Source organism: Tenrec ecaudatus, chromosome 13, assembly GCF_050624435.1.
Source record: "Tenrec ecaudatus isolate mTenEca1 chromosome 13, mTenEca1.hap1, whole genome shotgun sequence".
In the NCBI taxonomy this organism is placed as follows: Eukaryota; Metazoa; Chordata; class Mammalia; order Afrosoricida; family Tenrecidae; genus Tenrec; species Tenrec ecaudatus.
In genome coordinates, this window is record NC_134542.1 from 63,632,334 (window position 1) to 63,647,894 (window position 15,561).

The window sequence follows — 15,561 nt, forward strand, 5'->3', positions numbered from 1 at the left end:
GGTTGATTGTTAATTTTGGGGGGTAGATTTTGAGGCATTTCTTTTATGGTCCCTCTAGGTTGGCCTCAAACCTCAGCTAGCAGCCGAGCGCTTAAACCACTCAGAGACAATAAGGATGATAGAGGTGTTCTCTCTTGATTGGTCCTCAGGGGTCATCCGCCCTGGAGTCCCTGTGTTTCCAGCTCTTATCTGTACCAGTGTACATCCTCTGGTCTAGCCGGACTTTTTTTTTTCTTTTTAAGGAAGATACGGAATACTGAGGGGAGTGCAGATTGGGGACCCAAAGCCCATCTGTGAGCAACTGGACATCCCCTTACAGAAGGGTCTCGGGGAGGGGACCAGCCAGTCAGGGTGCGATGTAGTAATGATGAAACATACAACTTGCCTCTGGTTCCTAAATGCTTTCCCTCCACTCCCCACTCTCATGATCCCAATTCTACCTTACAAATCCGGCTAGACCAGAAGATGTACACTGATACAGATAGGATCTGGAAACATGGAATCCAGGACAGATGATCCCTTCAGGACCAGCGGTGAGAGTGGCAATACCAGGAGGGTAGAGAGACAGTGGGGTAGAAAGGGGGAAATGATGACAAGGATCTACATATAACCCCCTCCCTGGGGGACGGACAACAGAAAAGTGGGTGAAAGAGAGAGATATCAGTGTAAGACATAGAATTATAATAATAATTTATAAATTATCAAAGGTGAAGGAGGGTGGGGGAGGGAGGGGGAAAATAAGGAGCTGATACCAAGGGCTCAAATAGAAAGCAAATGTTTTGAAAATGATGATGGCAACAAATGTACAAATGTGCTTGACACAATGGATGTATGTATGGATTGTGAGAAGAGTTGTACGAGCCCCCAATAAAGTTATTTAAAAACAAACAAAAATATAAAAAACAAAGCTTATACCCCTCCAAAAAAGTTTAGATAAAAAGCGTGATGAAAACCTCTTTTACACAGTGATGGTCGTATAACAAGCCCCCCACCACACCCTCCACCCTCCCAGGGTGAGGAACAGCAGAAACTTGGGGGAAGGGAACTAGTGGACAGTGGAAGATATGAAAATAATAGCAATTTATAATTTATCCAGAGTTCATGAGAGTGGGAGGGTGGGGGAGGGAAGGGGAAAATGAGTAGAAAGGATGATGGTAACATCTGTAGAAATGTGCTTAACACAGTGGGCGTGTGGATTGCTGAAAGAGCTGTTAGAGCCCGCAATAAAATGATTTTTTTTTAAAGAAGGAAAGAAACGCTTCCATTGTTCTAAGGATGCCCTGTGGCTGTCATCAGTCGCATGGTAGGGAGGGACCACAAATATATACAGCTCTCATATTCTTATTTATAAGGCTATAGACGGTAGGGTGTGTTTAGTGCTCTTAAGTTAGCACTTTACCATTATTGCTATACAGTAACAAAAAGTAAATGCGCCCTATTTTCTAATTGCTCCCTATTTTCTGTTGTAAAATATTCCTTAACTAAAGTTGATATTCACACATAGGAGATGTTTTAAAAAATACTTTTATTGTGGTACAGTCATACATGTTACTTTTTGCATGCAGGGCCCGCTAAGGGGCGGTGGGGGGGTGGGGGCAGGGACGTGATGTGTAACTTTAAAAATAAATAATTTTGCTTCATAGTTTATATTATATATGAGTACCATAGTCAAAGTGGTTTAAAAAACATCACTGGCTATTTTAAGTTAAAAATATAATAGCTAATTTAGGTTTGGTTTTTTTTAAAAACTACGTTACTGTGTTGGTTGCCATTTCACTGCATGAGTCCTTTTGTTTTTAATCTGGCAGCATAAGAGCATGATTTCCCCCTTAGATTTGCCCAGGAATACTCTCTTACATGACAGTTCTCTTTTACAAGCTGGTAAGTAACTTTTAAGTCTAGGGCAATACAGTGCTTCCTTCAAGAGTCATTGTGTTGTGGAGTATATATTTCTACTGTGTGGTGACAGGGAATTAATAGTGATTTATTTTTAGTGTAAATTGACAAAATTTATATGAAGTTTCTTTGTCTCAAATTTTGTTCTTAATGCTCTTATGTGAGCTATTAACATGTCAGTATTGCTTGTTCTTGGGTAATGGGTTCTCTGGTTATTTAAAATCTAGTGTGTTTATACTAACAATGATAAATTCTTTTATTGTTAACAAGCTGCTATTTCACTGTTAATGGTGGTTTTACATGTTGTGGAAATGAATTTCCTTATCATTTTACTTAATTTGATCAAATTGAAAATCTTAACTATATTTTAAAACTTTTTGCCACAGCGCTTTACCAACGAGGATCATTTGGCTGTCCATAAACATAAACATGAGATGACACTGAAATTTGGTCCAGCACGTAATGACAGTGTCATTGTGGCTGGTTAGTATATGCTTTTATTAATAGCTTGTATACATATTTCACCTGGATTGTGCACAATTTTTGTGTATTCTCTGTAAGTAAGATAGTCTGGTGATATTCCAATGACTTCATTTGCAGTAAATGTTGGCAACATGTATTTTACCCATTACATTTCCATGTTTCCTTCTGGCCATTCATTTTACTTTTTTGTTTGGTTTTCAAATACAGATTTAAATGTCTGTTTTATAGAAGCTAATTAGAACATTCATATCATTTCCAGAGTTTACATTTTAACTGATAATTGAGCTAATGTAGGATTTAGTCCTCTCTTGTTTACAGTGCTATATAAAGATAGGAAATGATCAAGGTCCATCTATTGGAGAAAGTGCAATTAGTCGATATGTTTTTATTTTTTTCCAACAGTTTTTATTGGCCTACGATTTACATATCATCCAATTGAATAGTTCAATTGTTCGGTCATAGCAAGGGAAATTGTAGAGTCAGAACCACATCTATCTTAGAGCATCCGCCCCCGCCCATGGTTAAACCCCCTTTAAAAGGGGAGTTGTGCACTCACTGTCAGTTCTAGTGCTCCCCCGCCACTCACACAGTACAGATGTTCTTTAGGATTATGGTAATATATCTTTTCAAATGAAGCATTTGTTACTGAAGTTATCTCAATAAAAGCCAAACATACTGCCATCGAGTCAGTTTCACTTCATAGTGATCTTATGAAGGGTGTCCAGGGCTTGGAATCTTTACCGCAGGAGAAAGCGTCATCTTTCTCCCTGGGATCTGCTGGTCGGTTTGAACCGCTGGTCTCCAGTGAGCAGTCCATTGCTTGCTCAACGGTGCCACTAGAAGGTCTGTATTTAGTTACTGCTCTTTTGTTTGTTGGCCCTTTGGACATAACACCATCATCTAAACATATTTATTTTTCACAGTACTTGAAAATTCATGCATCTGTTTATTGTTTTTCCATGGTATTTAAATATATATATGCATATACATATACTATGTTAATTTCACTGCATCTGTATATTTTATAAATTAATATTATAAAACTGAACCATTTGGTGGCAAAAACCACAGATTTCACAAGTCATAAACACTAATATTATATCCTCCTTTTCTCTTTAAGACTTAAGTTGTGCTATTTTTAAAGCTAAAATATTAGTTATACATTTACATTATTATCCAAAGTAGAAATGAAATTGTCATATGCGATACTTTAGAGAGCTGATGAGGCAAATAGGAGATGGTTCTTCCTGTCCTTTCACTGTTGAAATCTGCGTAATGAAAAAAATCAGAGGTCATGGTAAAGTTAATAACGGTCGCAAACAATTTTATGTAGGAAAAACATGAGAGAACATTAAACATAACTTGAGTTCCATAAGTGAAAGGAAGCTAGAGGAGAGCAGGGATAATCTGTGTTTTTTTCCAGGTGACCGTTCGTCAGATCTTTAGAGCTAGAATGGCTCCCTTTCCCAAAAAACTGAGCAGCAAACAGCAAAGTCCGCTCTCTGAAGCGTGCAGGGCTTTGCTTCTCTGAAACCTGCTGTCTTCGAGCCATTTCTCTGCTGTCTTTAACTCAGGAAGTGTTCGGAGAATGGTTTCTAAGACTTGCTCTCCTATCTTATTACATTTAATACTGTAAAACAGTGGAGAGCATTCCAGCACAGCACTTTGGCTATATATTTTACTAGTATGTGTTGAGATGGGTAGTGCAGCCTTACTTTATAAGTATAATGCATGAGGTGTGTGTTACATAGTTTGACTAAACCATTAACCAATTTGCATGTCAAACAATTGTGCCTGTGTTGACTCTTTTCTTCCCAATCCTAATGCGTGCATTATAGTAATCACTTATTAAAATAACTACCTATTTTCCTGCTTTTGCCAACTGTGCCCTCCTCAGAGTATTTTCATTACACTATTTGTGTAGAAGTACGGTATATTTATTTTAATTGTAAAGACTTTCCTTCTTATTTTGACCAGAGCCTTCTAATGACCTTCGCTATGCAATCACGATGGGCGTGAGCACATGTGTTGTGTTCATTGTGACTCCTAGTGGCCCGTAGCCCGAGAAGCATTGCCCTGTAGCGGTCCAGGGCCACACATCTTAATGGAGATAGGCACCTGCAGACCTTGAGACTAGCAGCTGAGCACTTACCCACTGCACTGCCAGGGCTCCTGGGTGTGAACGAAGTCAAATTATGTGGAATCATGATGAACTTCAGCTGATACCTGTATGCTGGGCCCTTGCTGTTGAATGACTTTGGAGAGTTTTTGGGGGTAGTAAAGTGATGGCCTAGCAGTTATCCCTTCAGCGATCCTGTCAATAATAATAATGTCTGAATCAGATCAGTATTATATCTAATGTGACATAATGCAGTCACTGTAAAGTCATTGTAGCGTAGGGGTCACTATAGCATTAAATATATTTGTGTGTGGTGAATATAGGTGGTGTAGTGGGTTATGTACTGGGCTGCTAAGCACAAGGCCAGCAGTTTGACCCCACGAGTTGCTCCATGGGAGAAAGATGAGGCTTTCTGCTCCTGTAAAGATTTATAGTCTCAGAGACCATTGGGGCAGTTCTCTTATGCTCATAGGGTCATTGTGAGTTGGATTTGACTTGCTGGCAGTGAGTTTGGTTTTTGTTTGAAGTAATGTCGGTATTCTAGGTGTATATGGAAAGGACAAAGAAAGTAATAAGTAATGCCTAATGTGTGGTTACAGTAATTAACGAGGATGTAAATTTTAATTTCTTGAGACTGGGAGTATTTTACCCTAAACCAGGAGTCTCTGGATACTTCTGTTTAGTTTAGGTTAGACCCCTGATAGAACCTATAAACATGATACCCTAAACTGTTTTTTAACGTGACTGATACTTGAATGTGCTACTTACTTTGATCAATATGAGTAAACAGCCTTAAGCCATTAAGGTTTAGATTTGGGGGGTGGGGGAGTGAATTTACTAATTTTTATTATTCAACATGGGCATAATTGGCATTTGGCCTAGAGCCAGTGCATGTGAACATTTACACACACAGTGGATGTATTGTTGTGCCTAGCATGATTGGGCATTCAAGTGTCCTTAAGACCCTTACATATCTGTAAAAGTACAGTTAATTACCCTGCTGTGCACAAGTTAAACCAGAACATTCCGGGGGTATGTGACTCTTTAACAAAGCCCCTTGTACTAAAGTAATAAAATACATTAAAATTAAGAACTTGCTTCAAAGGTAGTAAAGAACAGTTTGGTTGTTTTTGTTTCTGTTCTGGTGTGTATGTATGTTTCTTCAAGATTCTTTTTTAAACTATTCTTCCTTGAAGTATTTTTGGTCTAACGACTAAAGACCCTAAGCTTGTTCTTACAATAGCTGATGAACAATTGCTGAAGGGCCGTATTATGAAGAGCATACCTGCTCTTGTCCTAGTTTTCTCAGGTGGCATATATTTCAAACAATCGGGATTTTAAAATGTAAATTCACAGAGATTCTTACCACCATGACAGTGATTACAGTCCATGTCTAGTAAAGGATGCTTAGGACCTCTCCTCAGAAGGAGCACACTACGGAGCCAGGAGAACTTCTGTCATGCTTTCATAGGTCATGAAACTGGAGAGGATGCCATGAGAAATGCAACAGAAACTTAACCGAATTGCGTTTGCTTTAAAGGACGAGGTCTTACCAAAGAGAAAATTAACAGCTGACTGAGCCAGTCCTACTAATTTGTTAATTTTACTCGGTACATTTTAGACCCCTCTATGATCATCTAAGCCTGAGTGACTACTTCTTGATATTTATTTCAGATCAAACCCCAACACCAACGAGATTCTTGAAAAACTGTGAAGAAGTGGGTTTGTTTAATGAGTTGGCAAGTCCATTTGAGAATGAATTCAAGAAAGCCTCAGAAGATGACATTAAAAAAGTATGTTGCTAGTGATAAAATTTTTTTAATTAAAATACTTCTGACAGAACAGTAATGATTATTTAACATTCCTGGTTTTTTGTTACATATTGCTCAGTTATTTTTAAACTTCTAACACCTTCTTAATGTTTGCATTTTAGATGCCTCTAGATTTATCCCCTCTTGCAACACCTATCATAAGAAGCAAAATCGAGGAGCCCTCTGTGGTGGAAACAACTCCCCAAGATAGTCCTTTACCTCACCCCGAGTCCACTACCAGTGATGAAAAGGTTAGAACTCTCCAGTTCTGGTGAATGCAAACTGGGGGAGGGAAATTAGTATCCCCAGTAGCTTTTAATATTTAAACTATACATTTTATGTAATTCAGTGTCATCTTGTAATAATTCTGTTAAAAATAATGTTAAATAATAATATGCAAAAGTTAGACTGAATATTTATAGAAAGTTCAGGGAAAGAAGACATCTAGTTTCACAATTAGCTTTTTGTTACACAGAAAAATGAGAGGGGAAAACAGCAGTCTTGTGTTTGATAAAATGAAAAGGGATATCCCTGTGAAGCAGTTCTGCTCTCTGCCATAGGGTGGTGCTCCAGGCTAAACAGTCGACTGCTAACCACGGGGTCTGTGGTTAGACTCCATCACCTGCTCTGTGGGAGAATGACAAGATTTACAGTCTTAGAAATCCGAAGGAGTGTTTCCATATTGTCCTACCTATAGGGATGTGCTGAGTTGGAATTAACTATGTGGCAGTGTGTTGGTGTGCTTTTTGTGGTGGTGGTGGTAGTGGCTTAGTTAAAGAGCACTAGATAATGCCCTTAATCTCTTCATTTCCCACGATAAAACTTTTGGGAAAGGCCACCTCTAAAAGTCCTGACCCACCAATTCTGTTTTCTTTAATTTGTAAAGAGCTCACTTTAAAACAATTTTAAAATTTTACATTCAGGAACCCATTCTACATGGCCTTTGATAGTGAGACATTCTTATTATAAGAAATAGGCATAGCTACTTGAGATTAATAGAGCTTTGTGTTACTTTCGGAGATATCCAAGCATTTCTCAATAAGGTAAATTGGTGTAGCATAGTTGACAAAGATGACATCCTGCTTTCCTTAGTAACAAGTCAGGTGTTAAAAGCTCATGGGCAGCCGCCTTAGGTGCAGATGCCAGTCTCTCCCTGTCTGGAGGACAGAAGAATGATGAAAATAGAAAAACACAATGGACAAGCATAGTGGCCTAGGGCCATGTCAACATTAGTCTTCACAACCCCAAGGTCCGAAAAACTAGTACTGGTGGTAGCTATCCAGTTACCAATGCCATCCGCTCTACAAGGATCACATTAGAAGGTCCTGGGTAGAGTTGGGAAAATGGGGAACAGGCTCAAGATACTGGAAAAGAGACCAGGCATATTAGTTGGAACCACCAAGACTGTGGCCCTCAGCCACCCTTCATGTCTGGAGTGGAAATAACCCCCATGTTGGAATAATGAACCGTTTAAGCTCAAACGGGCAGCTTTGACCCAAGAACGGTTAAGAAAGGAGGCGGAAGGGAAACAGGAAACACTGGCAAGAGAAAGGAGGGAGAAGCCGCAGTGCTAAGTTGAGGGAGTGGAAGCAAATGTGTATAAATGCTTGTATGCAAAACTCCCGAGAAGCTTTGTGAACTTTTCCCACCTGAATCATAATTTGATGGTTAAAAAAATTCTTGGCCTTGCTGTGAGTTGAATTTCTGTCAGTCTCATCAGTGTCCCTGGACCTGCTTACTCCTCTCTGCAGTGCAGTCCCTTGGGTTTCTTTGGGTTCTCTGTCCCATAATTCCATGATAATAGACTGTATTTTTAATTTTATTAAAATTCTCATGGAACATTGCAAAATTGCTCAGTCTGATTTATTTCTGGATTAGTAGGTAAACAAGATCTACTGAAAAACCATTCAGTTTTTCAAACATTAGAATATTAAGCATTTAATATGAGCTTTGACAGCCGCTTTTAAGTTCTTTCAGTTAATTTTATACATTAATTTACTTTGGGGTAATGTTAAGTATTATCTTGTGGTTGCTTTTAGAAGCATGTTACTTTCTGTTCACTCAAGTACATGAATTAATGTGCATTTCTCAATCCCACTCTTTCTCTATTCCATTATTAAATAGGAAGTACCATTGGCACAAACTGCACAGCCCACATCAGCTATTGTTCGTCCAGCATCTTTACAGGTTCCCAACGTGCTGCTCACAAGTTCTGATTCAAGTGTAATTATCCAGCAGGCAGTGCCCTCGCCAACCTCAAGTACTGTCATCACCCAGGCTCCATCCTCCAATAGGCCAATTGTGTAAGTGATGTGGGCCAATCAGTTCCGTGATGTAAGTGACCGCCTCAGGGTTTTCTGTGTGTGTGTTGTGTTTGGGTTAGATCTTTTATGCTGTGACTCTTGGAAAAGTGCTTAGATAGTTTTCTTTATGGAATATATGTGTATGTTTGAGTAGATTAACATGGAAACATCTAAAACTTTGTTTGTAATACAGATCATGATAGAATGTGAGTTTTACATGATCTCTTATTTCATGTTTCATGTGGAATATGTAAACTTCATCACCAGAAAGCATTTCTTTCAATTCTCATAGGTATCTCTCAAGATCTTTATGGCGAGAATTTTTTTTTTCGCTTTACAAATTGCAGATTTGGAACATAACTAGTTCTAGTTGCCCTTGTTTTCACCCTGCCATGTGTACTATGCATTTCAAAGGCAATTGAAAGTGAAATTCGCAGTTTCGTTGCAGTTAGAAAATGTACTGTTGAGTGCCATGACAGTCAAACTGCTGCTGTGTTTTTAGGAGGTGTTTTGATATGGTTCCCCTTTCTTTTGCTTCTCTCAGCCCGGTGCCAGGCCCATTCCCTCTTCTGTTGCATCTTCCTAATGGACAAACTATGCCCGTTGCTATTCCTGCGTCAATTACAAGTTCCAGTGTGCACGTTCCTGCGGCAGTTCCAGTACGTTTGACATTTAACCTTGTTCTGTTTAGGAAAACTTAGACTGTATAATCAGACCCTGGTTTTCTTATGAGAGTAAATTCAGCAAAATAGTACTGAATAGTACTTACTCACTGATATTTGGGGGAATAGCATAGATCATTTATGACAAACATAATTGGATAGAAAACAATTTTCCAGCCCTTAAGAATCCTAATTAAAAAAATTATTTGTAATATAGACAACTTTATTGCCAATGAACTCGTTTTAATTTGCGTAGATTGTAGCCTTTCAAATGGTAATGTAGATATTAATTTTTTAAATTTAAGAAAACCAGATACTGCACTTAATCTTAGCCAAAAGTTGATGCAAACCTCTCTCCCATTAAACCCATTGTCTTACATGGTCTATGTGCCCACACTTATGTTCACATGTAATTTTAACCATTTCACCAAGGTTTGACATGTGGAATTACGTAATAATCTCTCTAAAATTGACTTCCCCTACATTCTATATCGTGTTAGTTCATGAAACAGAAAAGAGATATGAATATTTTAGATAAACTCGACAGATTGAAAGGACAAGCAGTGGCACTGTGTCTTCAGTCAAATACAAGATTTACCATTTAAATAAAGGCATTTTAAATGTAAAGAGTCAAGCCACACTTTTCAGTTGACTCTGTGTTATTACAATTATTGTACAGATTGTGTTTTGAAACACACTGGGAACTTGTATGTTCTAACCAGAGTTACAGACTCCCTGGGATAGCCACGCATGTTCAAGTGGAGACAGGTTCTGTCGACATGTCTGACAGAACCTTTCCCGGTGGGAAGACCCAGGTGCTGAAGGTTTACAATGCAAATATGAAAGGCGGACAAAATCATAAGTTAAAGATCTACTTAATAATAATCATTCAGTGAGCACTTAAAAGCATATTCTTTAGAATTAAAGTTCAGAAACGTTTCTTACTCATTTTATAGAACCGTTTCATGCAAGCTCTTCAAATACGTCTTCACCATCCCAGGTTTTCATCAGTGTAGCCTCTTGATGAGGCATCTAGCATGGTTGTCCAGAGGTTTTTTCCTCCTTTCCATCTGAAATTATTTAAGATGTACTACTTTGTGGTTTTCAAGATAGAATACTTTTTGAATCTGTTATCCACCTCTTGAATATCTTCTTAATCGTGGCCCTAGTCATTCATCTAATAATGCAGTACATGTTACCTTTACTTTGTATATAAGTATTGGTGATCAGTACAGTATAACCATTTAATATATACCAAAGAAACCCAAACCAACTGACATTGAATTAATTCTAACTCATAATGACCTTAGATAGAGTTCTCAAGACTGTAAATCTTTATAAGAGCAGCCAACTTGATCCTTTCTCCTGGAGCAGCTGGTAGGTTTGAACTGCTGACCTCTGGTTATCAGTTCAACACCTAACCCAGAGTGTTACAGAAGATCCTTATTTATTTAAAAATTATTCTTAAAAGCTTTATTTATAGAACCAGCACTTTGGGCTTAGAGTATGCTCTCAAGAATATTATTAATATTAATGTTAACTTTGGCCTTCTTTGCTAACTAATTCTTCCAAAATGGTCTACGTAAAGTCAATTTTAGAATTGAAATTGAGGTTAATTTAGATAATGCGTCTTCTGGAAGCAGAACTTCATTGTTTGAGAGACTCAATATCAGACTCTACTGCCTCTTGCAATGTTTTTTAAGGGAAAAAGTAGTCTTACTCTGGATTTGAGGTTTTATGGGTGTGTTATTAAATGTAGCTGTGGTTTCAACTTGATATGAAAAAATAAACACACTTTAGTTATAATAATTAATTACACAGCATTGTTAGTTTCTTCTTTTCTTTTTAATGGGCTAAAGCCAAAATGGAAACAGCTGTTATAGATTATCATTAACGTAAATCATTAGAGGTCATCAGCTTCTTTTGTTGTCATTACGAGGTATGTTAACTTATCAAACACCTTCTATGCACATGCTCCAGGAATTTGGATTGCAAAGTTGATTGAAATTATTTTTGATGCCTGCTTGTTACAAGCTTTGACAATCCTTCCAAATTCAAAATGTGTGGCCTATTTGAGAAATTCTTCATCAATCACGTTAAATATTATGAGCTTTTATAAGAAGGACTCATTAAGAAAAAACTGAGAGTTAAAGATAAGGAAAATGGACAACTTTTGCAGAAATCATCTGATACAAGATTATCACGGTTTTGGGGTAGAGATGTAATCAACTGAAGACAGATTTATGGTTTTCTGGTCCTGAAATCACACGTAGCTTATCCCAGTAGGCAGTACACAGGGCAAGCAGCGTTTTCTTTGTGCGTAGATGCTTAGCATCCTTTTCCACTGTCTCTCCTACAGCTTGTTCGGCCAGTCACCATGGTGCCTAGTGTTCCAGGGATCCCGGGTCCTTCTTCCCCGCAACCAGTACAGTCAGAAGCAAAAATGGTAAACACCATATTGTTGGTTTTTAACTCTCTTGAGCCTCTTTTCAATTAGTGTTTTCCATTAAAGCCTGTGTGGAGTACAGTATGGGTCGCTGTTTATAAAATTATGCTTTTTAAAGTAGCACACTCATATAAACAATGTATTTACATATATGCAGAAATGACCAAATTGCATATTTTAAAAATCCGGAATTAGCCCTCCCATACATAACATGCTTTGTGACATTTCTAGAAGTGAATTTCAACTTCCATCTTAATTTAGCAGTCAAAAAGGTTATTATTTTGAACATAATTGGTTAATAAAGGATGTTGCCACGGTCAAGAAGTCACAGACAGAGTTTGGCAGTACCTGCATAATTGGGAAATAAACAGTTGAAACTGTACTTTGCTCTGGGGCAGTTCCTGGCCAGGCCTGAAAACGGTGGTATTTCTTATAGCTTCTTGAGCCTCAGATATGTTGCACCAGAGTTGGTAGAGGGTCAGGCCGAGGGCCCCCACTGATCAGCAGGAGTGTGCTGGTGCAGGTCTGTGTGACCCTGACCCCATGGGACCTCTAGGAGTCCAATCATATACTTCTGGTCCAAGCCAGGGACAAAGGGCCCCTCTCCCATTGGAGCTCTCCCCCTACCTGACAGCACCGTGATGGGCAGGAGATTTAGATGGTCTGAGCACGGCATCTGGACAGTGGGCACAGGCATGAGTAGTGTGCCAGACCACACCACCTAAGTGGCATCTCCAACTCAGGGTACACAGAACGTGCACCTCCTGGGCAGTGACTGGCTGCCCTGATGAGAGTTGTTTGCAGGACAGGACGGGAAAGGTAATCTCTTCTTGTTTTGGGAAAGCAGCTTGTAGCGTAGAGAGAATCCTGCCAGGAGAGGGACTGCTGAGGACTAAACCTCCAATTCAGCAGGCACCAGGATGAAGACTTAATAGATTAAATGCTTTGTTCTGATTTTGATTTCTGTTCCTCATTTTTCTTGCTCTCAGAGCAGTTGGTTGTGGTAGCCAGGTACCATCTAGGTGTTCTGGTATCTGGGTCATGAATACTCATGTGGTCATGTGATGTTCAGGTGGTCCTTTAGTCCACTCGACTAATTATTTCCACATATCTTCAATTTTCTTCACCCCTCTTTCCTCCAGCCAGAGTCCAATAATTACACCTTAGAGGACTGCTCGTGAGCTTTTAAGACCCCAGTCACTACTCACCAAAGGTCCTGAAATCGCAAGTAGATTACTACAGTACCCAATGTATAAATAAAATAGTTTTCTTCTTACTATGTTGTTTAGCAGTTATTTTTAAATATATCTTCCATAGTTTGTTAGGTCAATCACGATGGTAGAACAAAATCTTTGTGGAGTATGTTAACGCTAATTTAACATGGTATTCCTGGCCTAGTGACTCATTGTTTCAAAAGTGTCTGCTTATGCATAAGGCATTTTCCTAACTTTCCCCCATAAGCCCCACCATACTCAATGGATATATTTGTAGCAAGGTACATGTTATGCACAAATACCCTCATCTGTTTGTGAGTATACTCCCACTCTCTCCCACACCTGCATGTCTATCCTTGAGTGTACTCATGACAGAATTTTCTTCTGCTCCCTCTTGCTCTTGAACCCCTCCCCTTGTCTTCAGGTGCCTCCCTCTATTGCCAGTCTCCCTCTTCCTGCTCATTGCCTTCAGTTTCACTCACGCTAACCCAGTCCTTTACCATCTCTTCTCCTGAATCCCAGGAGAACCCCAGGCCCAGCAAAGAATCTTCCTTGACTCTTTATAAGTGTGATTTCAGACCATATTTGATGTTTTTCACTCAGCATAGTTTTCTCCAGGTTCACCCATGTTAAAAAATGTTTTGCTGATTCATTGTTATTCTTTAAGATTGTGTAGTATTCCCTTGTGTGTGTACTATAATTTCTCCAGTCCATTGGTGGGCACTGCAGTTGTTACTGTCTTTTTCACCAGTGCTATGATGAACATGGGTATGCGTATGTCTATTTGTGTTACTTTCCTAGGATGTATACCAAGTACTGGGACTGCTGCGTCAGATGGCTGTTCACATTCCGTATTTTAAGGAAGTGCCATGCTATTTTCTCAGTCGCTTCAGCATCTTACACTCCCCGAAGAATTGTATGCGTGTTTCAGTGTCTGCACACACCAGCATTTGTTGTTTTCTGTTTTTATTTTTAACCTTGCAACTAATGGCATGAGAAATAAAATAAGATGATAGTACATTGGTTTTTTTTGTTTGTTTTTTGCTTTGTTTTGTATCGCTAATGGCTAATGCTCATGAGCATTTCTTCATATATTTTTGGCCACTTGAATATCATCTTCTGCCTGTTTTTTAATTTGTTTGTTTCTTATTGAAGTGTTAAAATTTTCTTTCACGTTTAAAGTCCCTTGTCTGAAATGTAATTGGAAAATGTTTTTACCCAGTCTGTGGGTTCTCTTTTTATTCTTTTGGTGAAATCTTTTGATGTATGTAAGTGTCTATATTCATTAGGAGGTCTCAGTAATCTAGTTTGTCTTCCGTGTTTGTACGAGGGGGTACCCCACAAAAATCAGAATTTTTTTCAAAGCTATTGGTTTAATTCCCTCCCACCCCCACCCCCAAACAACTGTGTCACCTTCAAAGTATTCTTCATTATTCTTAATCCATTTGTCAAGTCTTCAATTCCATTCTTGGAAACATTTGTCAAACTCATCTGTTTGGATGGCCGGCAGTACCTCCTTCATATTTTCCGTCACTCTTCTACATCATCAAAGCACTGTCCTTTCATGTCCTTCTTCATTCCTGGAAACAAGAGACGTCTCATGGAGGGAGCTCAGGTACATGGGGCAACAGAGGCATGCTGTTTTTTGCCACAAACTGGCACACTGAGATGGCTGCATGAGCAGGTGCATTGTTGTAGTGGTAAAATCATTGACCCATCTGCCACTAATCAGGCCTTTTTTGTCACACACTGTTCCGTACTCTTTTCAGAATCTCTAAATAGAAAGCTTGATTAGCAGTCTGACCTGGTTGGACAAACTCCAAATGCACTATCCCTCTCACATCAAAACAAATGAGCATGGTCTTGATCTTGGATTTCACTTGAGCATTTTTGAGGCAGGGTGATGACGGTGTCTTCCACTGGCTTGATTGATGTTTGCTTTCAGAGTCGTAAGAAGACCACCGTGTCTCTCACCGGTAATGACCTTGGGAGAAACGTCTGGGTTGCTTTGGAGTTGTTCTTTCAAGGCACGGCATGTGTTTAGCATGTTGCCAGTTAAAGCTCTTTTCGCTGGTCAGTCAGAACCTGAGGCACAAATTTCTCATCAACCCTTCTCATTCACAAATCATCCATTAAAATTCGCTGAACTGAGATCCAAGATAGTCCATATAACTTCCCAATCTCTTCAGTAATTCTTCGTTGGTCTTTGAGCACAAGTGCATGAATTTTGTCAACATTTTCATCCATTCAGGAACTTGATGGACGTCCAGAGCAAGGTTTGTTATCAATTGACATTTCACCTTTTTTGAAACCACTCATACATGTGAGTTTTAGTCATAGCATGGTCCTTGTAAGCTGTATTCAACATTACAGTGGTGTCTGCGACATTTTTCATGAGCAGGAAACAAAATTTCCCAGCACCACGTGTTAAAGCGACTATCTCTTCTCCATTGAAAGTGTCTCGACCCTTTGGGAACGACCAGCTCTCCAAGGATGGATGGATTTACGGTTAGGTCCCTAACTCTGTGCCACTGGTGCCTGTGCCTGTCACTGTTCCACTAGTAGGCTGTTTTGGTTACCGTGATTGTGCATAAGTTTTGAGATAGAGGAGTATGAGTTAATAGCAT

General features: G+C 39.1%; 1 protein-coding gene across 1 annotated transcript in view; it reads left to right on the forward strand.

Annotated features, from left to right (window-relative positions):
* ATF2 (activating transcription factor 2) overlaps positions 1 to 15,561 on the forward strand; it is a 95,695-nt gene that overhangs the window by 42,671 nt on the left and 37,463 nt on the right. The window contains exons 5-10 of the mRNA XM_075528952.1: positions 2,283 to 2,379; positions 6,173 to 6,291; positions 6,432 to 6,560; positions 8,434 to 8,612; positions 9,157 to 9,271; positions 11,634 to 11,720. Coding sequence (XP_075385067.1) covers positions 2,283 to 2,379; positions 6,173 to 6,291; positions 6,432 to 6,560; positions 8,434 to 8,612; positions 9,157 to 9,271; positions 11,634 to 11,720 — 726 coding nt within the window. The remainder of the gene's footprint in view (positions 1 to 2,282; positions 2,380 to 6,172; positions 6,292 to 6,431; positions 6,561 to 8,433; positions 8,613 to 9,156; positions 9,272 to 11,633; positions 11,721 to 15,561) is intronic.